This window comes from Conger conger, chromosome 8 (assembly GCF_963514075.1).
Source record: "Conger conger chromosome 8, fConCon1.1, whole genome shotgun sequence".
In the NCBI taxonomy this organism is placed as follows: Eukaryota; Metazoa; Chordata; class Actinopteri; order Anguilliformes; family Congridae; genus Conger; species Conger conger.
The window spans coordinates 23194853-23222562 of record NC_083767.1 but is presented as its reverse complement, the minus strand read 5'-3'; the positions used below and the strand labels follow the sequence as shown (position 1 = coordinate 23222562).

General features: G+C 40.9%; 1 protein-coding gene across 4 annotated transcripts in view; it reads right to left on the bottom strand.

Moving 5' to 3' along the window:
* Nucleotides 1-7217: 7217 nt before the first annotated feature.
* Nucleotides 7218-27710, bottom strand: part of npm1b (nucleophosmin 1b) — a 31441-nt gene continuing 10948 nt past the window's right edge. The window contains exons 8-11 of one of the 4 annotated variants that reach the window (XM_061252838.1): nucleotides 21597-21692; nucleotides 13476-13574; nucleotides 11653-11727; nucleotides 7218-10914 (exon numbers count right to left, since the gene is read on the bottom strand). In XM_061252838.1, the coding sequence (XP_061108822.1) occupies nucleotides 10894-10914; nucleotides 11653-11727; nucleotides 13476-13574; nucleotides 21597-21692 (291 nt within the window). In that variant the 3' untranslated portion in view covers nucleotides 7218-10893. Of the gene's footprint in view, nucleotides 10915-10945; nucleotides 11425-11652; nucleotides 11728-13475; nucleotides 13575-21596; nucleotides 21693-27710 lie in introns of those variants that run through there. The other 3 variants (XM_061252836.1, XM_061252837.1, XM_061252839.1) reach the window with 3 other exon arrangements.

Below are 27710 nucleotides of genomic sequence, written 5' to 3'. Positions count from 1 at the left end.
GAGACATATGATATCTTTCAGCATCCACAGAGTTAATGGACAATTATTGTTTTACCGTTGGTGATTTGATAATACCACCTCAGATGTATCCCACAACCTTGTTATATTGTGTGGCTATTTTCCTGTGCAAATCCAAATAGCCATTAGTAATGTTTGAGTTGTTGCAAGAAATGTATTTGAATGATTTGACAAACTGAAGAATTAAATAATCTATATGTGTGCATTGTACCAGGTGGATACCACTAGACCCATTCTCCTCAAGGCATTTTGCAGTTATAATGTGAATACTGAGAATGTGACAGATACATCACTCACTTTGGTCCAGTTTCTCAAAAAGTTACACTTAAAGATGAAGTACAACCACATTTAAAGTCAAGAATGACAAATTTGATCTTTGTATATAAATCAAAATATCAAAAATCTAAAGATCAAAAATAAACATATACACTCACAGAGCACTTCATTAGAAACATTTTTACTTCATTACGCCTACTTATTCATGCGATTATCTAATCAGCCAAATGTGTGGCAGCAGTGCAATGCATACAATCATGTAGATATGGGTCAGGAGCTTCGGTTAATGTTCACATCAACAATCAGAATTTGATCTAAGTGTCTTTGACCATGGAATGATTGTTGGTGGCAGACGGGGTGGTTTGAGTATCTCAGGAAATACTGATCTACTGGGATTTTCATGCACACTAGTCTCTAAAGTTTGCAAAGAGTGGTGCTAAAAAACCCACAAAAAAACAGTGAGCAGCAGTTATGCAGACAGAAACGCCTCATTAATGAAAGACGTCAAAGAAGAATGGCCAGACTGGTCAAAACTGAGAGGATGGTGACAGTAATGCAAATAACCACACATTACACTGGTATGCAGAAGAGCATCTTTGAACACACAACGCATCATAACTCTAAGTGGACAGGCTATAGCAGTAGAAGTCCAAAAAATACGTCCAATGAGTACCTAATAAAGTGCTCGGTGAGTGTATATAAAAAGGCACAATAATAAGAACCAATAATAATAGGTCCACTCTGACCTCATCTGGAGGATCTGCGGTCTTGCATACATTGTGTCGGCAGAGGTATGCGGCACATCTCTACCATAACCAACCGCCAAGGTAATGCGCTTTCATGTTGGCACACGCCGGCAGAGGTGCACCTTTTCTCAAAGTAATAACTAATACACCATATTTATAGGCCTTGTGATGCTTACTCAAAAAGTGATGACTAACACCTTTCTCACCTAAACACACATTTGCAAGGCTATTAAATACCCTAATCCCCCCACCCATGCTCAAACACACAATCACACTCACACACACACACACACACACACACACACACACACACACTCCAATATTTGCTTTGTGCCTGGTGAACTGGTTTGAAATTTTTAGCATGGGCTTCCCATAGCAAGCCATACATTGTACAGTCCACCTTGCGAATCTGAAAAAAAGGTCATGCAGGATATTTTAAAAAGTAATGCTTGTTACCTGTGAAACAGTTCCTAACAATGACGTTGGCTTCCTCAATGCATAATATAAACATACCAGTGTGATCACTTTCTTTCCCCTCCGGCTAACTTATTGTTCCAGTTCCATTTTGTAAGCTTTCTGCAAAATGCTTGATGGTTCCTTGATTTTTGGGATTTGGCTGTAGCTAGGCAATCTGCTGTTGTGTCCCTGGAACATTGTATGGCATTTATTCAACTGTCAGTCATCTCAACATTCATTGAATGACTGATAAAGTCTCCCTTAGATTCCAGTGGTGAAAGACAAATTTTAAGACAACCGGGGTGGTTCTATGTTTATGTTTTAAAAAGCAGTGACGGTGTTTGTTTGGACATTCATAAATATGTATGTTTAAAGTCATTGACTCCCCTTTGGGCTTGGTTTGTCCAATGAAATGATCTTCCATAAAGTTATTTTCCCAATATCCAGTAGGATAATTGTAAGGTCAACACTGGGTGCCCTTTAATGACAGGCCTGTATTTTATAGGAGCTACTATAGATAACTCTATTATGGAAATGGGGCTCAAGATACTCTTAAATGGCACTTAGGGAAATTAAATGCACCACTGACTAGAACGGGGGTTGCACGCAACACACCCAACGAACTAACACAAGCATTTGCACGATGTTACAGTGACATCACTACAATGTGGCGAGGTTCTCACAACAATGTAATTTGTTCAGACTCGTTCCCCTCCCCCCACATCCCCTGACCAGACTGTACACTATGTCATTCTTACCAGACTGCACCTCTGTTTCTGTGGAGGCCACAGAGGAAAAATGTTGCATAACACCTATATTGAGAGTGGAAAAAGAAGAATATCTCTAGTATGTGACTAATGTAGTGATTATATACATATTGGGCAGCACTGTCATGAAGGAACGAGGAGCGGTATTTTTAAGAGACGTCCTTCGGAGGTGAAGAGAGCTGGATGACGTCTTCTGGTGGAAGGTGGGTCAGGTAAAAAGAAATATTGCTAGGGAATGCTGTAAAATCCTCAGGGGAGATTCAACATCAAGGAATACTGTATATCCGCACATTCAACATTTGTGATCATAATGTCACCATTTTAATTGTAGTATTGCCTGTTTAAGAGGCTCGATGGCTAACTGATATTCCAGTGATAATCATACACTTGTAATGCTGTAAATGTATTAACCCTTTCAGTCCCATGGCCAATATGAAGAGGCTCAACCAAAATCCCAAGGGGATTTAATCCCAAGAGAAAATGTATAAAGTTAAGAAAATTTTGCAGGGTTTTAATATGGGTTCAAAACAATAGTCATTTTGATTGGTTGAAAAGGCATAAGGTCGGCACTCTTGGGACTGAAAGAGTTAACATTGTGTAACACACTGCCAAGCATACTGCATATATGACCAAACAGATCAGTCACAGATCATGGCAAAACCATGCTCATATACATCAACTATTATATATTATATCAGCTCTCAGAGATTCCAAAGCACAGCCCAACACTGAACCAAAGAGTGATATTTTCACCAATGCATTAAAGCTCATAACTCAATTACACACGATTGTATCAAGTATTTTATCACTACTGCATTCAGGTGCATGTTTGCATAAGGAAATCATAGCCTGACCTGAAATAATAAGGTGCTGAGCAGCCCATTTTCCTATTCAGGAACTAGTGATATTTACTGTGATATTTATAGGGGGCAGCCTTTAGCCTAGTGCAGTGTCTGCAGGTATTTGCTCCTATGGTGCGCTGCACCACCTAATTTGACTAATTATTTTACCTGCTCGGTTCAGATAATAAGCAAAATAGTGAAATCAGGTAGTTTTAGGTCGCACGGTCGGAGCAAATGCCTGCAGACACTGCAACCCACAGGATGTGGGAAGGTTATCTAGACTCTCCAATCAGCCTAACTAACCTACATATCTTTGGACTGTGGGAGCAAACCGGAGTACATGGAGGAAACCCACATGAACACGGGGAGAACATGCAAACTCCACACAGAGAGGCCCCGGACGACCGGGATTTGAATGCAGGACCTCCTTGCTGTGAGGCTGCAGTGCTACTCACGGCACCATCCGTGGATAAAACTGCACCATCTGTCCCAACTTTGGATAAAAGCGTCAGCTAAATAAAATAACTGTAATGTAACTCTTCACTGAATTGGCCTATTTGCCATGTGTACTGGACATAATATTCATGGCTGTCCAACTGATTCTTTGTTTTGCACTGGACTGTGCAGTAATCTATAATTTATTTTCTGTAGATACCTGATTTAGGTTATGCTTTTATGGCCATACATATTGTAAGCGCATGTGTAACAATGACAGCTCCCGCAGGCGCAATCAGAAAACCTCCATTTCGGCAATTGAGGTGAGGTCCTCGAGAGGTTCAGGCTACTGTTAATTTATTCAAAATCAATAGCACTCACTCAGACCCCAAACCAGGTGTGCTAATTGTGGAATCAAAAAGAACAGCCTTGCACAGGATTTCCTTCTTCAGATTGGAATACTTTTGTTGTGAAATGAAGCCTAAAATGTGTCCATTTTGGTGCAGGGAATCTTACTGCTACTTGCCTCTGGCAAAAGACATAGTCCAGTCACAAAGGGAGAAAGGACATAGGTTTCATTTTAACATTGGGTGGGGGACACAAGACAAAATAAATTTTTTGGACCCCTAATAAACAATGCTGCATCAAGTCTCATCTTTTTACATATACGTTTTACATACTCAAAACCCATGTTTTACTAATGCCTTTTTCTAATGGATTTTATTGTAATAAACTACAGCATAGGTCCAAGCCAGATGTCACCTCAAGGAATAGCATATCACAATTGCGTATCAAACTCATCTCATTGTAATGCCTCATTGTCTTAGAATACCACTTTTCAAACGCAAACACATTAAAACCTCACTTCTGAAGCCTTGCATCTTCTTTACCGGATTTCATTCTGTCCTCTCCTCCAGGCTGAAACTTGTCTTTTATTAACATGACATGTTTCAAGATTTGATAAGCAGTGCCCACTTATCAATAACACATCATATCATTCATTAATTTTTGCACCAATGTTTGCTTACCAGAAAACAAACCTAAGCCTGACAGCTTGATCATTTGTTAATATTTGCGCTGACTCAATGTCTCAATCAGTTTAACATATTTACAGCGAGCTCCAGAATTAATGGGACCGTTGATAAATATGCACAAAATAATACTGTAAACCAGAAAATAATGGTTATCGACATACCTTTCCAACATGTATAATGTGCTTTATTAATGGTTCAATGGAATCAACTGAATCAAATAAAAGGGGTCTTTGCCAAAGTATTAAACCAGCGATGCCAATAATTTAAAACCTGGAAATACATTTTATTTATTATAAAATGAAGTCTTTTCTTTGGTTTCTCAGTTTCTTTATTTTCACCTTGTTCACCAGCTCGATCCACAAGTGCACAAATCTGATTTGTCCAATAGTAAAGGAACATGCCCAGGAACAGAAGGCATGGCTGGGACCCATACAATTAAAGATATCCTTTAGATTATTTTGTTGTTGTTTTGAGTGACAGTTTGTCCATTAACTACATCTGTACAACATGACGGTTTTTAGCCCTTTCAAGTAAGAGTTGACCATTACTGCCACCATGTGGTGTACTTAAGTGTTTTTTCTAGATAAACCTTAGAAAACAAGTATTTTCACTTGAATGGATTTACAAGCACAAACTGAATGGGAGCAGTTTAAAAGGTATAAATAATATAAAAATTATGGAGGTAGTGCTCCCTGTGCCATATTTTTTGATTACACAATGAGGCAGAGGCTTGTTACTGCTAATGGTTATTTTTTTGAATATTTAAACCTCTTAGTGGTTTAACTTGCACACCCCTTGTGCTGAAGGAGAACAGCTTGATTTTCATTATAATAGCGTTTTTAATTTCACAAAATTCTCCATTTGCTCATCGCCACTTCGCTGTAGCGTCCTATGACAGCATTGAGATTGTGCCTGTTCTTGCTCTGTACCTGCTGTTGAAGTCCTTTATGTCTGGCCATTTCCTCCATCATCGCTGTTCAGAGTCACCATCTTGGATATCAGCATGTCAGCTCAGCCTTCCATGGGTGCATTCACACCAAACATTTTTTTTCACCTCAACACCCTTTTAATACTATTCCTATGAACTCCCAAGTTTGCTTTTAAAGTGAGTTAGCCCCAAGAACAAAACTTTCAAATTGGCCTTCCTTACCTTGGAATATTTTCCAAATGACCTGATGTCAGTGGTCTATCTGTGGGCCGCAATCCAAAATAAATGAAGTCAGGGGTGAAACCGTACGAGCAACACAATTTATCAGCAAAAAGTAAAAAAAAAAAAAAAAGAAAATACACAGGACAGTGACGACTGAGCCACAGTGCTTGCCTCATTGCCACCGTGACCCTCACTTGACCAAGTTTTTAGAAAATATATAAATGGAATATGAAGAGTCATTAGCAATGAAGTCATTCAGACAATAAGCCCCCTCATGTCAAGGTCATATTAAGAAATGTGTTCTCACACAGGGATTCATTTCTTGTGCAGAAGTCACATAGAAACACATCTGGTAAACAAGTTCTTAGGAAACACATTGCCTAGGCCCCCAGGGATCAGCTGTACCCTAAAGCCTGATTTATACTCGCCACACGACAAATATGAGTGTCGCACAACATTTGGCATTTACACTTCGGCAAAGGTCTGCGATGTTCGGCATTTATACTTTGGGCTGAACCGCACCCTGAGGGCAGAAGGCTGTGTACTTCTGAAGCGAACTCCGTTCTAACTCTCCGAACTGAGAGTTTCTCAAAGTCCCATTTCAGTTGAGATTGGCTTTCCCCAAATCCCAGAGTTGAAAAGTTTAATTTGTTATGCAATTCATTTAAAAAGTTAGCAAAACAAAGAGGGGGGGAAAAGGAACAGGTGAGCCTTGAACCCTGGTCTCCTACACGAGAAACAATTGCACTAACCACACCAAATCCGCTGGGAGGCAAAAATACATTCTCCCCTGATTGATTAGCAAATACGTAGGTGGGAGATTACAAATTACCCTTTGACATGGCTGTCTGCCCTCAGGGTGCTGTTAAGGGCAAAAACATAGCTAACCACATTTTGGCAATTCCTCACTGCCAAACTCCCGCCAAAAAAAAAAATATATATATATATATATATATATATATATATATATATATATATATGTTGCAGACGTCATACTTTGTCGCGCAAAGTTCTACAGGTGAGTGACACTGGGGAAAAAGTGTTGGAAACTTTTTTCAGTTGAAAATGTGTTATTTGCATCATATGACATGAATCAGGCTTTGATCCTTTGAAGAGGTTTTCAGTTAAGAACATTTTTATTTAATTTTTTGTGATCTTACACCTTCAACCAAAATAATTAAAATGAAGTTGCACAACTATAACTAAAAATATGCCTATGGCTAAAGTAGGGGGTTGGGGGATTGGCTCCATAAGTGACCTCCACACCCCTAAATTACACAATGAATAATTGTTTCATGAAAACATGTAAAAGACACTGGGACCACCACCCCCCCCCCCCCCCAGGGTAAATTCTACCCTGGTTTTACATAAGAGCACTGCTTTTGCCAGCTGAGCCTTCATCGCTGTTAAACCAATGTGTGAGTGACGCAATGTTCTCTGGAGGAATGGTGTAGGCCGCTACTGCTGAAAATGAAATGACAAATCCTCACAGGTTTGACCACTTTCTTTTTTAATTAGAGAAAAAGTCAAGAAAAAAGAAAAAAAAACAAAAAACAAACAAGTTCTTTAAGTTCACAGTCCGCCAATTACTTCAGAACACAAGAAAGAAAACGCTCTTTGAAAACGGTTGGGTGTGCGTAAAAATGGCACGAGACGGCAGTTTTCACCTTTCCCGTTAAGAACGTGGCCCAGAGCAATAGCGCCTATGCACAGTGCGGCCTGCCGGTTACGGTAATGCCCCTCTCCTACTGTAGACTGGCTATGCCCCTCTCCAACTCAAAAACATCCTGGATAATCATGGCCCTTTTCCCATTACAGAACTGGAACCAGGCTGACCGGTTATAGCCCTTCCTCACTGTAGAGGCCTGAAAATGGATGGTCCATTCAGGATCACCAACAGCTTGTCAGCCATTGAAGAAACAAAGCAATGTAAATCCAAAGAGCTGTGGATGGAGACATTCTGCTGTTCACAGCATAAACGATGAGAGCAGCACACAAGTAATGTCTTTAATGCAAAATCAGTGGCCCTCGTTCCTGGTCCTGGAGAGCCACAGGGTGTGCTGGTTTTTGTTCTTACAGAGTTAACTGTAATGAACTGCTTTAATGGATCAATTAAGTGCTGAGTAACAACAAAATCCAGCACACCCTGCGGCTCTCCAGGACCAAGAGTGAGGACCACTGTGAGAAATGCATTTCATTTCTACATTGGAAACAAACGGCAATTTCACATTCTGCATGCGTTGAACAAATTGTCACAAATCATGGGGCTACCCTCAAATGGTCACACAAATTAAGGGACAAATTCTAATTTCAAAAGAAAGTTAAATTAAAAATGATCACTTTAAGAAAGTAAAAATGACTAAATAGGAGCTACTATCTGCCTATCTGTATGGTGCGCAACACCAGTTTAAACAAAATACGTGAACAGAATTTTGACACAGGAAATGGACTAAGGAAAAACTGACCAAAAAAATCCTACAACCATGATATAATGAAAGGTGGGGGGAAAAAAATGCCATGCTTGCGGCTGTTGAGTTTTCGGTGACTTCAGTTAGAAATCAATTAGCATCATGCTATATTAACAAAATGGGTCTCTTTGACTGGCTTAAAGGAAAACACCTGCTTCGCTCATTTTCCAAAACATTTGATGTGTGTCCACATACCAAATCTATTTTTTTCGTTAAACTTTTTAAAACGGAGAACTCAGTGAGCAATTTATTAGGTATTAATAAATTGAATTATAATGAATTAGAATTATAATTCTTTAACTTACTGGTCTTCTACTTAAGAGATTTGACACGCTGTGTGTTCAGAGATGCTCTTCAGCATACCACTGTTGTAATGTGTGGTTATCGTGTTACTGTCAACTTCCTGTCTCCTCTGACCTCCCTCATTAGCAAGGTGTTTTTGCCTGCAGAACTGCTACTCAATGCATGTTTTTCGTTTTTCACACTGTTTTTCATTCTTGGCAAAACTCTAGCGACTGTTGCGCATGAAAATCCCAGGAGATCAGTACCAACAATCATTACATGGACAAAGTCAACTAAATCACATTTCTTCCCCATTCTAACATTTGGTCTGAAAAACCTCTTGACCATGTCTGCATGCTTTTATTTAGTTGCCGTCACATGATTGGTTGATTAAATATTTGTATTAACGAGCTGATGTACAGGTCTACCTAACAAAGTGCTCAGTGAGTGTATGTCCTATTAAGTATGTGCTGACTGAACTTTCAAATGATGCAATAATATTACAACTCAACTGAGTGGACATGCCCTCCTTTGCAGCTGTCAGCACAGGATTACTGGACCATGTCCACATAATAGCCTCAGGTATTGGACAAATATCCACATTCGTCCCACTCCGATGCTAAAGCTGCCTTTATGCAGGAATATATACAGTAGCATTGCCCTACATTTACAATGTACAGAAACGCCCCCCAGGCAGGACGGAAGCCTCGGCACAGACGGTGCAAAATGACGACCAGCTACTGGCCACTGAGATTTAAATAAAAAACCAAGAGAACAAACAAGAGAATTCAACTCTGAAGGCATGTGCGTACATACCTTTCATTTTTTCAAAAATGGTCATGCTTCTGTGATTTTCATCACAGCTTCATCAACAAAACTAAATCGCGTTTTATGGCCTCGGCGGATTCGTTTACTCGACGGACTACATGATAATTGGTACACTTAACCGCTAGACTGGATTGCAAGGCTTGGAGCTGAAATGAGAGCCACCTAGAACACTTTCAGGTGTTTTTGTGTTTTGAGATTATTACTGTACTTTTAGTACAAATTAACCTTAAGTTTAAACCGTTTGCTGGTAAACTTCAGGACTGCATTTGCGGTTTACGCTAACCGAGCACGATGCTAAGCAGAATAGTGGAAGTAGAATGGGTAAGGCGTTCGGCCTGGCCATATATCCGGAACTCAAATGACACACAGCACAGAGGGATGCAAGTACGGAATTAAAAAAATAATAATAAACCTGGGATTAAAAATTATATTTTTATCGTGAGTGCTTCTTCTCAGATGTCAAGGTCTGTAGAAAGGTCCAAAGATCTTTGATAACCTGAAAGAGAGGACAGGGAGAAAGTAATTAGAAGACCTGTTCCAAAGCAGTCATGCAAAGAGGATTCCCACACACTGGCAGAAGAACATGGTGAATGTCGAAGACCAGAACCCTCAATGGAAAGGATCCGCTAACTGGCTTGCAAACGCACTCAAACCAGCGCTTTTATCTCGAAGTTGTTTCCCCCCCACCTACGTGATGACACTGCAGTAATTCAGTCATTCATGCAAAGTAGAAAATATATACTCAGTGAGGCCTTTATTAGGTATTTGGTTTTAGACCTTTGCTGCAGTAGCCTATCCACTTAAGAGGTTTGATGTGTTGTTTGTTCAGAGATGCTCTTCTGCATACCACTGTTGTAATGTGTGGTTATTTGTGTTACTGTCACCTTCGTCAGCTTTGACCAGTCTTCGAGCAGCCTGGCCTTTCTCCTCTGACGTCTCTCATTAACAACACGTTTCTGCCCAGAGAACTGCTGCTCACTGGATGTTTTTTGTTTTTTCGCACCATTCTCTGCAAACTCCAGAGACTTCAGAGAAGACAGTATTCTAGAACTCTGCATTCAATTACCAGTATTGATCTTTACATCAGCATTACTAGTCAAATATTTGCTATATAATACCTTAAAGGGTAGAAAAGTCACTTCACCACAGTCATGATATCTGTGAATAAAGGTTGAAGGCACTCACTCTTGTCTGGAAGTCCCAGAAATGTATTTTTTTTATAATGACTCAAATTTATTTAAATACAGATGCAATTAAAAGCAAGGGAAAGGTTGAAAACAAGGATGCGTTGAAAAGTGTCAGCATCATCCCCTGACTTTGAACAGCGAGCGCATTTATGCACAACATAAAATGCTCTATACAGCACCGGCCTTCCCCTCTCAACTGGCAAATGGCCTTGAAGTGGAGTGAGAGCCTGGTACGGTTTGCATACTTCCAGTCACATCATTAGGCTACAGGAGACATCTCAGAGAGAGCAGATGCCAGTAAATAACCACATAGCAGATACACTCCCGTTCCTGTGTCAGAGGCAATATCCAGCAATCTTTTAATACTCACCGCTTCACAGGACATTCGACCTCTCTGTTTTCATTCACAAGTTTCTTGTGATGAGCTTCAGGAACAGGAAGCATACCGTCATTCCTGTTTGCAGCTATATTTCACTGTTTTCCTTTGTGAAAGATGCGTTTGTTGTGTCACGGTACCAATTTTAACATATACTAGGAATTACTAGGAACAATAATCAATTAAGAATAAATCCCTTTTGGGGACTTCAGAGAGCGGCGCACACTGTGGAGTTAAGAGAGGCATTATCTTTAGCCATTTATCTATGGCCAGCTACCGGAGAGGGAACAACAGTGGACAAAGCTGTGAAGTGTCCTCTCAGTAAAACCAAATCAGACCAATAGAATGGTATTTTATCCCTCCGCCTTCAAAAAATAAATAAGTTATTTAGCTTTTTTAAATAAGCTTTTTTCCAAAGCGACTTAAAGTTGATTAGATTAAGCTGACTTCAAACCACCCAACAGACCTTGCTTATCTTATCATGGGGCTTGAACCACCAGCCTTCCGGGGTCCCAGTCATGGGAGCCACTAGGGTGCCGGCTGCCCCCAATTAGCTTTTCTAATTCAATTTCCAAAAAAAATTTTGAATAAAAAAACCCATACACAAACACACTAATATGTTACTCCAAATATAAACGGATGCTTGGATAGATATGGCAAGGCAGCACTCCACTGGGAAAGGTGCAGTTTAGGAGAAAGCACACGCTTCAGCAGTCTATGCAGTGTTGATGTGTAAATTGCTGAAATTGGTGCTTCCAATGCAAGTAACACTGCTCGCAATACTTACGTTTTTATCCAAGATCTTTAAGCAATTTCTGGCATAATTTTCAAACTTCTGCCCCGTTTTTGGAAGACTTTTTCCCTGGTGAAAATGAAAGGATTAGGTTCAGCTTTTAGGATTCTTTTTTAGAATGCAAGGCGTGACTGAATAGTTGGCTTGCGCCTGGTTTAATGTGAACAAAATGTGTCGCTGATTCCTGTTGTTTAAATGTCTTTAATATCATGCATATCTTATATATTGTAGAAAATTACATTGAGAAATCGTGCATTTATAAATGAGCCGTTTGGACTTCTGAAGTGACATCACAACGAGGTGCTCATTTGCTTCAGCAAGGTCCATATTGTAGCCAAATCCAAGCACTCGGCACAGAGACGCCGTTCGGCTCATTGGAGCTAGCCCACCAATCAGAACAGAGGTTCCTTGATATCAATGAGCCTTAAAGACACAGTCACTAAAACAGCCTGTTCTTGGTGAGAGGCACTGGAGAATGTCAAATGTAAAACCACTCAAATGTTGTCTTATAGATATCAGGACCTAAAATAAACACTGGAAAGGCGGACAATATGGGAGAAATTTGCATTCATCAAATAAACAACCTATATTAATTATAATTTTCATTTGCAGAGGAGGCACACCTAAGTTCTGGAAATACCCGTCTGAGGCTGAAAGCTTAAAAGAGCATGGCCACCTTTTCAGTTGAGATTACTTTCATTAAATGCTTCACTTATGCGAGTAGGCCTTTTTAAAATAGACGTCCGAGCAGCCGTTTCCTAAATATGGGGCAAAACTTAACCTCAGGCTAGCCTAGGTAGGTTCCGTGATATCTGTATGTTAACATGACTGTATTTTCTTGGACTGTCATGTGATCGCCTGGATAGATGGCCACCCATAAACCAGTCTTCTGCATTCAAAGGTGGAGTTTGAGCGCCCATTATATATTCAGGAAACGGCGACATTGATGGTGATTTAAAAAATGACTATACACATAATTTAAGCATTTTATCCAAATAAGCTCAACTGCTCATTGTCATTATCGTTGCTTGATAAACTGGAAATGGGGATAGAAACTGTGTCCTCTGGTGCACTGCCACAGGGCTCCCCTGGGAGAAGCTAAATTGTCTCATCTTGAATTTTGGAGACTAAGGTTTTTGTGTGCATGTGCATGAGTACGTACTGTGCGCAGATTTGTTTGAGCGTGTGTCTGTCTTGTGAACACATCTGAGTGCGTTCTCATGCAGGCCGATGTGTGTGCGCACATCCAAGTGTAAGAAAATGTGCTTGTCTGGGTTTGTTTGAGTGCAAGTGGAGAATTTGTGAAACAATGGTAGTTTTGGTGAAAATTTGTAAAACCATGAAGTTTTGAGAAAATATTTTAAAATGCTCCCTCTGTTAGTGGAAAAAGATACATTAGCCCAAAAAAACAGCAACATATTTTCAGAATATTTTCATTTGAAATGTAATGATCATAAACCAAATCTCAAAATACCAGGGAAAGTTTTATTTCCCATCCATTTGATGGGGACCTCCAATGTTTTGTACTCCACATGCGCAGTACAGGTTTACTCCAAATCTTAGGCTCTGCTTTCCTGACCAGTTAAACATGCATGGAGAGCAACCGTAGTCAGTCAAGCAGAAGGGGGCCAAATTCAATTTCGGAGAAACAGTTCCAAATAGGTACTTTTCGCTAATTATGTCAAACTGGACTGCTGCTGCACACCATCATTCCTGCTTGCAGCTATATTTCACTTTTTTCCTTTGTCAAAGATGTGTTGGTTGTGTCACCGTACCAATTTGAACAAGAACAGAACCACAGGGCAACTCTGACTCACCTCTTTGACTGCAGTGCTTAGTTTGTTCCTGTAGTCACTCACTGTCAGCGGTTGGGGGGACGTACCAGCCCCAGACTTGTCTTTGCCCCCTCCTGCTACCTGAGAACAGTAATACAAGAGATCGATCAATCACCACGTCATATAACACAATCCAACTGTCCACTAGTCAAGGCAAAACCCTTTTCCACTGGGAATGAAAGACATTCATGGAGTCCACGAGAGCCTTTAGACAGCAGGAGAATAATAGCATGTTTAGACACTATATATAAATGGATAAGTAAAATAAAGCTAGTACTTTTAAGACAGACGGACAAAAAGTGGCCTGGCCTCACAGAATTATTCAGTAATAGTTTAAGTTTGACTGGGTCATTAGGGTCCCAACAAGGGCCGACTGCATCATATTGAAAGCTGATGCAACTCATGCAATGGTAAGAGGAAGAGTTGCATGATTGGTTCATAGTTTGGAGATCCTGCCACTCCAATACAATATTGCCTTTCTCTGTAATAACCAATCTGACTTCCAGGACACTTACCCAATGTTTGAAAGGAATGGACACTTTTCTTGAGAAAAACTATTAAAACCAGTGGCAGTGCAGTAAAATCCTTATATCCTTAATGTCCCCCAGAAAGTTTCCTTTTCACAGAACAATTTCAAAGTGAAAGAAAAGTAGCTCTTTTGAAAAGTTTCACCACAATGCGTAAACAAACCAGCTGTTATCTACATACATTTCAGATCATTCATAAACATGATATACCACAGGCAAACTGTTTAACTCAACCCCCCATGTAACCCAATCTCAAACCCCACAATGAACATCTATACCTTAATTTACAAACATTCTATTTACTAATTTTCACATTAACAAACAACATTTTAGGGACATTCTTTCATTTAATGAATTAAATGTTCACTTTAACGAAATTTTACATGGAGAAAAACGTTTTTGCAAGGAAAAGAAATGACCCAACTCAATGCTGCCCTCTAGTGCTTGAAACGTTTTTATTGGAGCAGCCTAATTTGCATTAGCACATTTACCAGTTTAAACTCAAATGGAGGGCGAAGCTCCGGGATTTACTCAATTATATTTATATAATTATTGTTATAAACTGCCCTGAATGTATCTCTTATCAAATCAATGATAAATGCTGTTCGGTTTACGAACAGTTTCTCAGGAACGTAACCCCTTCGTAAATTGAGGAATTCCCTTGAGGAGACCTGTATCTCAAGTGTTGTAAAATGTGGTGTCGTTTGCCTTTTCTTGTTTTGTATATAATGTCCAATTTATCTCACGGTTCTCTCATTTTGTTTTCAACTAACACGCTTCCAGACGAGCACCAAATTTTTTCATGACTATTCCTGAATGCCATTGTAAAGGCATTCTACTTCACCATAGGCCATTATTGACATCACATTTATTAACCTATATATTCTCGGAGCTTTTGTAATTCTAATAGAACTGAGAAAGATGACCGATCTAAAGACTGGGACAGAAGTGGGAAGATCCTGCCTTGCGGGAGGGGAGGTTCTCGGGCCTTTGCTGAAACGCTATGCTCACAGCGCTGGCAGCGGTCGCCTTTGTTTGGAGGAAATGGAAGACGGGCAGCAGCAGAAAAGAGCAGGAGGACACACTTGCACACGCACACGCACACGCACACATCCGTACAAAGCCCTGTTACTCAAGTGATGACCTGTTCCCACTTGCACACAGGCCTGGAATCTGCAGTGATTGCAGGGTTTAAAAAAATTGGCCAGAACTGGGAGAGACTGAACCAGGAAACATCAAGTGTTTAACCCCATAGAGTGAACCATATTGAAATGGGGGTAACCAAAGGACGTGTACACTCACCCATGCTCTGCAAACCCAGTCTACACTCACTTGTTTAACTATAATACAATTGGAGCTTTGCTCTCCTGAATACACTAAATGCGTCCCAAACATAGTCCCCTCCAAAAGTATTGGAACAGCAAGGCCAATTAATTTGGGGTTGAGAAAAAGATGACCACCAGACTAGAGTTCAGAAGTTCAGCTTTTATTTCCTGGTATTTACACCTAGATGTGTTAAACTACTTAAAACATAGCACCTTTGGCATTAGACCACCTGACTTTTAGGTGAGCAAAAGTATTGGAACAATGTATTTAAGTAAATGAAAGGAATAACACTTAATATTTGGTAGCATATCCCTCACTTGCAATAACTGCATCAAGCCTGCATTCTTCTTTTGTGATGCTTTTCCAGGCTTTTACTGCAGCCTCTTTCAGTTATCTGTCTTCAATCTCCTCTTCAGGAGGTAAAATGCATGCTCATGAGGTTAAGGTCTGGTGACTTGGCCAGTCTAAAACCTTTTTCTCCCTAATGAAGTCCTTTGTTGCATTGGCAGTGTGTTTTGGGTCATTGTCTTGCTGCATGATGAAGTTCCAGTTCGTTAGGATTTCTCCGTAAAAATGTTTTTGTAGACTTCTGAATTCATCCTGCTGCTACCATCATGAGTTACATCATCAATAAGAACAGTGAGACCACTCCAGAAGCAGCCATGCAAGCACAAGCCATGACACTTCCTCCACTGTGCTTCACAGATGAGATTATGAGCAGATCCCTTCTTTCTCCACATTTTGGCCTTCCCATCACTTTGGCAGACGTTAATCTTGGTCTCATCAGTCCATAAAACGTTGTTCCAGAACTTTTGTGGCTCATCTCTGTACATCTTTAATTGCAATTGTAATCTTGCCTTCCGATTCTTACTACTGATGAGTGGTTTGCATCTTGTGGTATAGCCTCTATATATTGCCACTTTCTAAGTCTTCTTCAGACAGTTAATTGAGATACATTCACTCCTGCCCTGTGGAGCTCTCACAATGTTTCTGTCATCAACTGCAGTTACACTAGCTCTTTCTTTCCTTTTTCAGGACATTCCAAGTTGTTGTACAAGCTATCCCCAATGCTTGTGCAATGGCTCGGATCGATTTCCCTCCCTCTTTTCTCAGCTTCAAAATGGCTTGCTTTTCCCCCAAAGACAGTTCTCTGGTCTTCATGTTGGTTTATATTTTTTAACACAAAAGCAGTCTTCACAGGCAAAACCAGAACTAGATATTCAGAACTATTTATTGTTTCCCCAATCAACCTAACAGGACAGAGCTGGGCAGTCAACTGTTCCAATACTTTTGCTCACCATTAGGTGGTCTGATACAAAAAGGGTGATATGTTATAAGTTCTTGAACAAACATAAATACCAGGCTGAAATTCAGATCGGTCATCTCATGTATACCTTTTGACCTCAAAAACAAAGGAATTGACCTTGCTGTTCCAATACATTTTTAAAATGCCAAATATTTTCTGATTCCTGGCCTTGAAAAAATCTGACCTGGCCAGAACCAGAGGCATACCCTCAGGTGCCAGCAAATTCTGGTTTGTTAGACAAGACATTCCTGGATTTCAAGAGTTTTCAATTCTGATGTCTATCTTTCACCCTGTATAGGAATGCATTTCAATGCACAACTTATACTGATTAAAACTGAACAGATAAAGTGATTTGCACGATGTGAAGAAACTGTGCCATACATGCACAATCGTAGGCACGCTGGTTAATCAAGGAAACATAATGAAAACAGGTTGAGGTCAATAATTACTTGAAAGGCAAGGATTGCACCTGACCAATTTTCAGCTCACCGACCGCTGTTATGTGTACTCAACCTTCAATACATTTTGCTTAAATTACCCAATATGGTTGAGGCATGAAATTTTAGCTTCAAACTAAAAAATACAGCTGTTAAAATTGTACATGTGAATGGTGTGAAGCACATTGCATTGCTCAGCATCTATGACATGAAAATAAAAGCCTGTAGGGTATGGGGGTGGTGGAGGAGAGGGGGGATGACAAAATGGACTGACAGTGAGGGAAGGGTACAGATTCACATGGGCACTAGTGCAGTGATTAAGCAGTTCAGTTTTGAAACTGAAGCTCATTGTGTGAAGGTTTTGGCCTGAGGTGAACAAAGATCGTAATTTGCATTCTGTATCAGACCTGGGTCAATTACGTAATTGTTTTGGATTCAAATACTTTTCTGTGCTCTACTGATCTTCCCTGATGCAACTCAGCCTGCCAAAAGGGTTTGGACTTTCATAGGCTCCAGTACATCAGAAAAGCATTTTAAACCAAAACAAATACGTAATAGGTCGGTTCTGTATCACTGCCAAAAAACGAAGCGCAGCATATTACCAGCAATGCTATCCCAATTGCAAGCCATATGTGATCAACAACCCGTGCTCCGTTCTCCTCTTTTCCACATTGAGCGTGATAATCTGCTCTTTCCTCTTTTGAGATTGACATGCGCCAGGCAGATCAAAAGGCATCAAATTAGAGGACGCACTCCCACACCTCTGCAGAGGGGAGGATGAGGGTAGAAAGACAAAAGGAGGGGAGAAAAAAATAAAATAAAAATAAGCCAGCCGCTGGCTGCGCTCCAGAAATGCCTGTCCTGCTGAACTCTCCAAGAGGACACCTGTGGGACCAAAACAGCTGAGAAACAGACACCCCGGGGCCAGCCTCCTTTTTCATCAGTGCCAGACTGCTGATTACAGATACCCAGGGTGACCTGCGACTTATTCGATGGCATGCTATCATTTCATGCAATTACCCTGCCCCAAATCACCCATCAGGATATTGTCAACTCTCCTGGCCGCGTGCGTCAGCTATGGCAGTAGCAGTCATGGTCTACACCCAAAGGTTTTTCTTACTTTGTACTTACAGGCAGACAGGTGGTGGTACGCTCTTGCATTAAAACGATGCATTTTACAGTCGTTGACGTGACTAATGCATTTAGTTTAGGAAGTAGTGCCAAACTTGTCATTTGTAATTACTAGCCACTTATCACTTATTACCCTACTACCCGTATCAAAGTGTCAGCCGCTGAAGAGCAATACAGGTGTAATTGGACAGCAATTAATCAATTACCATCAACTATAAATTACGCCGTTCTAATGGACCCCAGGTGTGACAGCGGCTGCCATTGATGGTTTTTACAGCAGTCTTGACAAAGCAGAGCTATCATTAGTGCCTCCAAGTCCTTCTTCAGCTTCCTGTCCTTTAGTTAGCGAATAATCGCGGCCTTTGAAAGCGTGTTTGAGAGACACCTAGCGTTCTTTGAGAGATTACCGCTTTATGTAGGTGTTTTTTTCCCCCCAGATGTAACTGAAAGGCGCGGGCATTCCGAGGCAGATTAACGGTCGATTGTGCCCGCTCCTTAGGTTTTTCCTTTCAGAATGTGCAGATGTGTGACCCTCATCGGGAATCTGCCGGGTGTCCCACCCCCCACCAAGGGCATCCCGCAGGATCCTGCCCCCTCCGCTGAAGGGCCACCACGGGATTAGCACGCAACCTGTACCCACATCAAAAAGGTGTAAAAGCACCAACGTGAATGAAGGTGTACACTGGGGGAGGGTGCTAAACCCACAGGAGGTTCACCGTTAATGAGCCGTTAATCCTCCCCCGGCTTTAACGGCCCCGGGGCCGGACCTCGGCGTGGTCATTATAGGCCTCGGCCTGGGGGGGGGTCCTATCAGAGCGAGCCCAAGCCCCGCTCTCACTCTTAATGACGCGCTTTCTCACGCAGCTCAATTAAGTCTTGCCGAGCATCGCAACGGGTACGAGGTCTCTGTGTGTGTATGGGGGAAGGGGGTGTATTTCCAGGTAATTAAAAGCGGGTAGGGGAAAGCGGAGGAATTTCGGGGGGGGGGGGGATTCTGCAGCTACATTGGTATGGCAGGTTTTACGGGGAGCTCCCGTAAAACCCAGGAACAGCTGTGATCTAGGCGTGCCATCGCGAGGTGAGCTGTTGCATGTTGTGGAGCTGGAGGGTGGGTGGGGGTTCAAACCAAGCCTGGGGGGATGGAGCACAAAGGACAGATCTGTTCATTTAGCTCAAACTACAGGTTGCGTAGGAGGCCTAATCTGGACTAATTACGGCTAATTGCTGTTGGTTTAACTCCCTGCTGCTTTAACTCGGCTGACGGCAGGGCTTGCTGGTCAGTTACTTGACGACAGCAGCAAAGAGACCCCGAACAAAAACTAGCCCCAAAACTAGCACTAAAACTAGCCACAAAACCAATGCTAAAAATGGTTCGCAGTGTGGGAGATCAGAAGTTAAACAGAAGGTACTTAAGGCGGAACACACAAGGTGGAACTTTGGTGCCCTCTATTAATAAGTGGGACAACTCAATTCAACTTATCAATTCTGCTTTGCAATTAATTCATTTATTCATACATTCCTCAAAAATCCAGTTTGTGGATGGTGAGGAAGCAGCATGGTGTGTACAGCACACACACACACACTCCAAAACTGTGTGATTTTTGAACAGCCTGTTCTGAAACCCAGACAGCAAATTAAAACCTCAAATTGGTTGTGTTGGAATCATAAGGCTGCGTAAGACTCTCGTCTAATCTGCTAGACTTCTGAATTTTTCCCACAACGCTTACCTTAAAGGCAACGTGAAATGGCGATTTTTAAAGAACATCACAATCCTTAGACAACTTTCAAAACATTTCAAAACAAATAGGGGCTGATCAAGAAATTGTGACTTCTTCCTAGCTGTATACACAGGCTACAGTCTCCATTATTAAAATGGACATTCTTCCAAGTATAAATATTTTCACCACTATGATTCCGCCTCTCCCACCAATTAAATATTGGACCAAAGTTTATAGTCAAATATCAATTTTATTTGGAAAGACAAACATCCCAGAATTAAAAAGTCAATGCAAAAAGTAATGTGGAGCTGTTTGCACCAAAATCTTTTTTTTTTGTTTTACCATATTTGGGACAAAGACCATCTGCAAATGGCATTTAGACTCCATTTTTCATAACTATGCACTGTTAGCAGACTCCTGTCCTTTCTCACTACCTCAATGGAGAACACAATTCATACCCTTCCTGACAGGAAAATACGACCTACCTGGTACATAATTTTACTATACATCTGTTAAATGTTCCCTTAAGGAACTAAAAGGCCCCCAAATATTTCTAGAGGAGGGAAACCAGAGGGCACCCTTTGACTTTTGTTTCATTAAGTCCAATTTTTTCAAATGCGTGATGTACAAGTGATCGACCTGGGGACCCACCTCTCCTAATCTGCCACACATCTGTAAACAGGTAACAGGAAATCGGAAACAGGCCATGACTTCGGGTTTGAGGCATGGCGTGTGCTGACATCGTTGCCGGACCGATGCCGTTTGCCCAGGCACTCTTTCGTGGCCATAGCCCATTGAACCAAGTTGTAACAGTTGTAACAATGCAAAGGTTGAGGCTTCAAAACCCGAGAAACCAAGTAGACTGAGAAGACAGACGTTTTTTTTTGTTTTACTATTCTATTTTCTTTCACAGCTGGTTTAGTATCTCTTTTCCAATGCAAAAAAGCATCTCATCCCAACACATGGATTTTGAATCAGTAGCAGATTCACATCACAAGTTCAACACAGTTCAACAGTATTTCTGTGGCAGGGTTAAGGAATTGATTTCCAGGCTAAGAAATTGTGATTTTTTTTTTAAACTCAAGAATCAATAGGGCCAAAATATTCAATCACAAATTGCTAATCATCAACAACAAAACAGCCACAACAAGAAGTCCACCAGGAACACTAGTCTGGAGGGCAACAGAGTAAAATTCATAACTGCAGTGAAGGGACAAAAAAATGACCTTAGCGCTGTGTGAGAACACAGTACACGTCACATGAAAACCTGTCTGTCAATTGCTGGGCCGAAGACCCAAAAGTCTGTAGCAGACTGGTTCCAGGTCTCAAACAGAAAGAAGACCGTCAGAAAAGGGAAAAACCTTGAGTGCTAAAGAAACACAGTTATTGGGCTTAAACTGCACAAGACCAATAAACAGCCGTAGGACCAAAAAAGTCTCAACTGCACTGCTGCATGTGTGCTGACAGCACAACACGTTTCGAGACCGTATCGTTTTCCTCAGAAAACATTAGGAAAATCACTTCACTTCACAATATAGACCAAAGGAGGAAAAGCATCATATGCGAAGGCAATACAAGAATATACAAGAAAAAGCCAGGCCATGCGAACAAGGAAGGGCTCCTTTTTTTGGGGTTAATTTTTCCTGCACCAGGCCTACCTTAGCCTGGGGCTTTCCTGTTGGGCCACCCACCTTCCCAGGTGAGCCATTCTCCCGGGAGGAGACTTTAGACTTCTTCTCTGGGGTGCCAGGGTTCTGTATAAAAATAAATAAATAAAATGGACAGCTCAGGGAGCATGATACACATTATTTGTGGGTTTACCATAGACCACACTGCATAGCCAACAGATCTAGGTCAATTAATATCATTGCTTTGTATTCAAATTATTTTCTGTGCTCGACTGCTCTAGCCTGCGGCAACAAAGCCAGCCAAGCTGATCAGAAGGCGGGCTTAACACTTCTTGAGTATTTAAACGGTTTCAATACACCAGACAAGCTCAGAAAAAACATGAAATGTATTTGAATCCAAAACAGTTTAACTCAGGTCTCATAACCAAACAGTAAAACAAACATTTACAGAGAGGTACTGATGTGTGGTCCATTCTGGAAAACTGTGTGCCTGTTCTTTAAACTGGGAAATATGCTTCCACCGTGTGCACTTAGTTGCAATGTGCTTTCAGGAACTGTGCTGAAACAAGGTGGTGGTCTCAACACAGAACCAGTTAGTCAGCAAGCCACTTCAAATCTAAAAGTGAAAATTTCACTTCCTCAGCACAACAGAACCAGAATTGGGAGAGAACAGGCAGAAAGGGAGAGGAGTAATACAAAAGAAAATCATTGAGAAAAGAAGCAGACAAGAGGGACAGGAAACCGCACGCACGCGCGCACGCGCACACGCACACACGCACACACGCACACACGCACACACGCACACACGCACACACGCACACACGCACACACACACAAACCAGGCGCATGTAGGGACCAGGTCACATTCAGAGTAACAGTCAGGAGGGGGGGGGGGAAGCGCTTCAGACAGAGAAATAAAAGGAGAGGAAGAGAAAAGGGACAAACGAGGGTGGGAAAGAGAGATGGAGAAACAGGAGAAAGAGGGAGGGAGTGGGAATTCCCAGTGCTTGTTCTGTGCCATGTTTTTGAACGTGGTTCGGGGATTCTGGAAGCACATTTTCTCCATCAGTTTGCAGCCAGGGAAATAGCAAGCTTAGAGGGAGATTACAGAGGAGACGTCCCGTCATTACACACGAGACCCTGTTTTAACTGTGCAGAAACCAGATGCGTGAGCCAGAAAGAGATGAAAAGTCAACTCTACACACCCGTATCCAAAGCTCCTCATTTAGGGTTGCAGAACGAGACCGTAGAGTTGAGAAATGTTGAGAAAAGTAATTTTTACATGTTGGTAAATAGTTTTACCTAATCCTATTGCAATAAAACTGGTGAAATCAAAAACACAAAGATTTGCCATGACAGTTAGGCAATTGACACATATATTGCATTGGTGTGTTTAACAGTGGCAATGCTGTTGAATAGATTTCTGGACTTTCACACCAGTCCTCTCTGAATGGGTGCCTAATGGATTTCAGTAATACCTAGCCTTTGCTGAACTTAAACCAGGTGAACATTCCCTCCTAAAACATGACATCTAGTGGACATTTTGCATAGTCCCTCAAAATAAACCAGATTCAAATTAAAGTCAGGGGTGTCTAACCAAAAAGCTGTTGTGAGTGCAGGTTTTTGCCTTGTGCAGAACTGCAACAATTGATTCAACTAATCGGTGGTATGGTATTGTGTTTGTTATTATATTTGCATGTTACAATTTATGCTATTATTTCTTTGCGTTGTCACTGCAAACAAAAATAACACCTTTGACGCCGGATTTACCATCCTTGAAGGCAGAAGTCAATGAAAACCCAGGACAGTCAAAGGTGTTTGTACGTTTTATCAAAGCAATCTCAAAAGATTGAGCAAGTCCCTTCACCCCAGATTGCCCCAGGGGGGATTGGACCCTGCTGAGTCAACTCAACTGTTATTCTCTTTGGATGTAACGCTGACCAATGTATACATTGTAAATTGGTCAGCGGTGTTGGAGTTGGCGCTTTTAAAAAATCTATACGAGATCCATCAATGCACTAAACTTTCCACCATTCTGCAAGTACTATCAATAGACATGAGAAATTTGATTGGGACGTTGGTTAGGTTTGGGACAGCAGTGGGTAAGGGTGCAGTGCTCCTGCTAAACTGCCAGGTCCGGGTCATTAAAAATTATAATAATTTGCATCACATACCGAATAGACATTACATTCAGTTATTCAGAGTCCAGTTACACTTCTATTTTGTACTATCCTTTTTACCGGAAGGTAATCATATCTATATAAACAGTGATGGCCCTGACCGATGATATCTTGTGTTAACAGGAAGTAAACCATTTTAAAATCTGCACTTACAATATTCCACTTGTGCTAATCTCGCCATAATAACTTGAACTATTAATGACTAATATAATCTGTATTTGACCATTTCAAAAGAACTAGTTTGGCTGTTAGTTTAAGACTGTTACCACTAATGGCCCTTACACGTTAACATCACAGCAGCAAGAGCTAAAATGAAGTAGCCAACAAGCCTTGAACTCCTTGAACCACATTCTTTTCCACCTTTTCCGACATGAGTCAAAAATGAAATAGTTGAAGTTACGGTAATGTGTGTGTGTATGTGTGTGTGTGTGTGTGTGTGTGCGTGCAGCAATTATTTCCACAGGGGTAGTTGCTGTAGCTTCATATTACCTTTTAACATGACAAAGTTATCCCCAAATTATCAGCTTGTTTGGAACGCAAGATAAATTTGAATCTGCATTTTTTTAGATAATGCAGAATACTGCATTAGTGTGACCACTGATATAAAGATGTCTGTAATCAGTAAATATAGTGTGTTACATACATCAGCCGCAACATTAACACCACCTGCTTAAACCAGTTTTTTCATGATTAAAAAAGCTTTAAACTGTATAAACTTGTCTATAAACACTTAATATTTCATTATATAATACGTGTACTTATATAAGCAGATAATCATAAGTGAATTTCATTAAAAAGTTAATTGGGCTGGGGGTGCATTGTTTTGTTATTTAAATATGTTGGTACGTACTGGTGTTCACGATCACGTCTTAACAGGTGCTCCATGGAGAATCTTAAAAAAATAAAGACCCATCCATCTAATCCTACATCAGTATCACCCTTCTTCCCTCCATTGGAATTACATGGAACTGCATGTGGTGAAACTTATGTAGGGTTGCGTGAGCATATTAAGTTTTTTCTTTCCAGCTTGCCGTAGCAACATTGCCCGAAGTAAAAAAAGGACAAAAACAAGAAAGTAAGACTTATTTTCATTGTCTGTTGTTTTTTTATTTATTTACTAATGGTTAAGGTTAGGATTTGGGGAGCTCCATCACAAGATCATTTCAATAGCTGCTGACTACACAGGTTAGCGAAATATGTTTGCTAGCTAGCCACGTGACCAACCAACCATGGGTAACAAATTTTGGCTAACTTCACTTCACTAGCTAACGTTACAGCATGATCGAAGACAGTTACTTGCTAGCTTTGCCTATATTGCTAGCTATGATAGCTATGTGCTCGCTGTTGATAGCTGCAAAACTGGAGGTAACGTTACATTAAGGCAATGGCGTTTTGTAAGCTTGGCGGTTACAACTAGCCTGCTGTTGTTGGTTTAAAGTATATGCGTTACAGGACATTATAACATAGCTAGCTAGAAGTTGCCATTATAGATACATTTTCCTATTTAACATTACATAGCTAGCTACTACTTCATAGTAGTAATTAGTTAGTAATATTAACGTTACTTTACCACCAAGCCAATATAGACTAGCTAGCTAAGCATAGAAGCATAGAGTTAGGTAGTTATCCCAACAAGACACACCGATGGATAGGACAGCTACATACTAACCAGAGATGCTGTTGTTGGAAAGTATGTTACCCATTGATCCAGGGTCAGACATAATGTTCCTTAGTTATTTTGCGAAATCAGATCCTAGAGCAGCAGGGCAACATAAGACTGAAGTATAGATAGATAGATAGCTAGGTAAGTAACATTAGTTCGGGTAAAAAAAATGTTTTTATTTGAGTTGACTAGCTCAATAGCTAATGTTAGCTGAGCTAACTGCCATCTTGAAAGCGGTCAGAAATAGCCTGTCATGACAACAAGTGCGTCCCATTAGCCAGGAAGTGCATACTACTTAACTCCACTACCACCTTCCTCCACTCATTGCCCCGGAAACTGATCTTTGTGAACTCCCTCCCTCCACTGTCCCATTTTCCGAAGTGTAGGAACGAAATGGCTAAAACTCCGCCCTCCTCCACTCCCCCAGCATAGCGTACAACGATGTATCTTTCAGCGGAAGTCTTTTCACATTTCTGGGTGACTTAAACTATGAAACTACGAAAACCCAACCCACAAAATCTGGCACTGTCCAGGGGAGATGGCAGGGAACTTGAAATCCCCCAATTAGACCATGCAAAAAATGTTGCCCAATTTTTGTGTCGTTATTATCATGCATATCATCCTACCCAGATTGGGAAATGTCAGTTTGTTTTTGTGGGACATATGCAACAAAAACAAATTCAGCAATTTAAAACAGGGAAGTCGGTTTATGTATTTGGTTGTAGTCACTGGAGTAGTGGACACAAACTATGTTCGTCAATCACTAGTCCATCTTGCCAAGTGCCTCCGACGTTGCTGCAGCACTAAAATGGTTTCCACATTGCTTTTCCCTGTAGTAATGTGAGCCAATGTGCTTGCAATCTAGATTCAAATGATGTGATACCACATTTTGTTTCATTGTTGCTAATTAGGCTACTAATAAGCAGCTACATAGTTTAGCCTAAGTGAATTGCAGAATATAGGCCTACGCATTCTAACAATACCCATATGGCAAATGCTGGGAGACAAGGTATACGTGCGACAACACAGAGTTTGGATCACGCTGGGATGAGACTTAGAAATAAAAACGGACACAACATAGACGTGTTTTACTTTGCCATTTGAGCTCTAGCAATGTTCTGTTAAATTTAAAACAAGCAAGCAAATTTTTCCATTCTGTGATCCACAGAATTAAGCAATTAGAATGTATCAATGTAATTCACTCGTGGTGTTCCTATAGCATCTCATAAGACGTGCAAAAAAATTTCTTCATTTACTCAATTATTTTCTTTTTTCTGCCTTCATTTAACCAGGAATACCCAATTGAGGTCGAAATCTCTTTTTCAAGGGGACCTGAAAATCGATCAATTTCAAAATTCAAGCACTTGTCAGCCTACTGTTGCTACAGTTGTGCATGTTGTTATTGTTAATTACATGTATGAGATCTGACAGTTTTATCCTACGTATTTATTTTGCGTGACTGCTCCACCACTTCAGCAAGTGTTGTCTGCTATATATAACACCAAGCATTAATGATCAGCAATCGGTCATATTTTCTCCTTAAAATTCACAAGAAATGAACATTTCCTAGCTGCTTTTAAAAAATATGCCACTGGTTATAGCCTTCATAAAACTAGCGTGACTGTTAACAAGCAGGGCAGCTACAGTTATTTAAATATCCTACGTAAACATGCGTACCATCCATTTCCAAATGGCAGATTAATTACCAATACATCTGTCACAGATGTCACAGTGGGGAAATAATTGTTTACCAATGCAAACACTTGTGATAACTGACATATGAAGCGCCATATAGTATAGGCTACGTTTCACTGATGCACAGAAATGTTTCTGAATTAGTGTATGTGAGACGCAACTGCCAATAGCCAAGAACATAAAACTGTTACAGTACACGGTATTGAGATCGGACACATTGGGATTCTGGGATTAACCTATGGAGCTGGTCTAACCAGCTGTTTCAAAACCTAGCTCTAGGTGTCTTTTTCAGCAGGGTTTGATATTGGACAGGGATGTAACATCACAAGCGATGAGAAAATGATACGGACCAGGGGCCTCATTTATAAACGTTGCGTAGGCACAAAAGAATGCGTACGCCACTTTCTAAGCAAACTTTGGCATTTATAAAAAACGAACTTGACGGGAAAATGCGCGGTCCTCCACGGAAACTCTGACCCATGCGTACGCACATTGACTGGAGAAATGAGAAACTGTGCCTTTAATGCTCGTGACGTAAGACCAGGAAAACGGGAAGTGAAACAGGATGCAAAAAGATATAAAGATTTGCCGGGAGTTGTGGCTGGG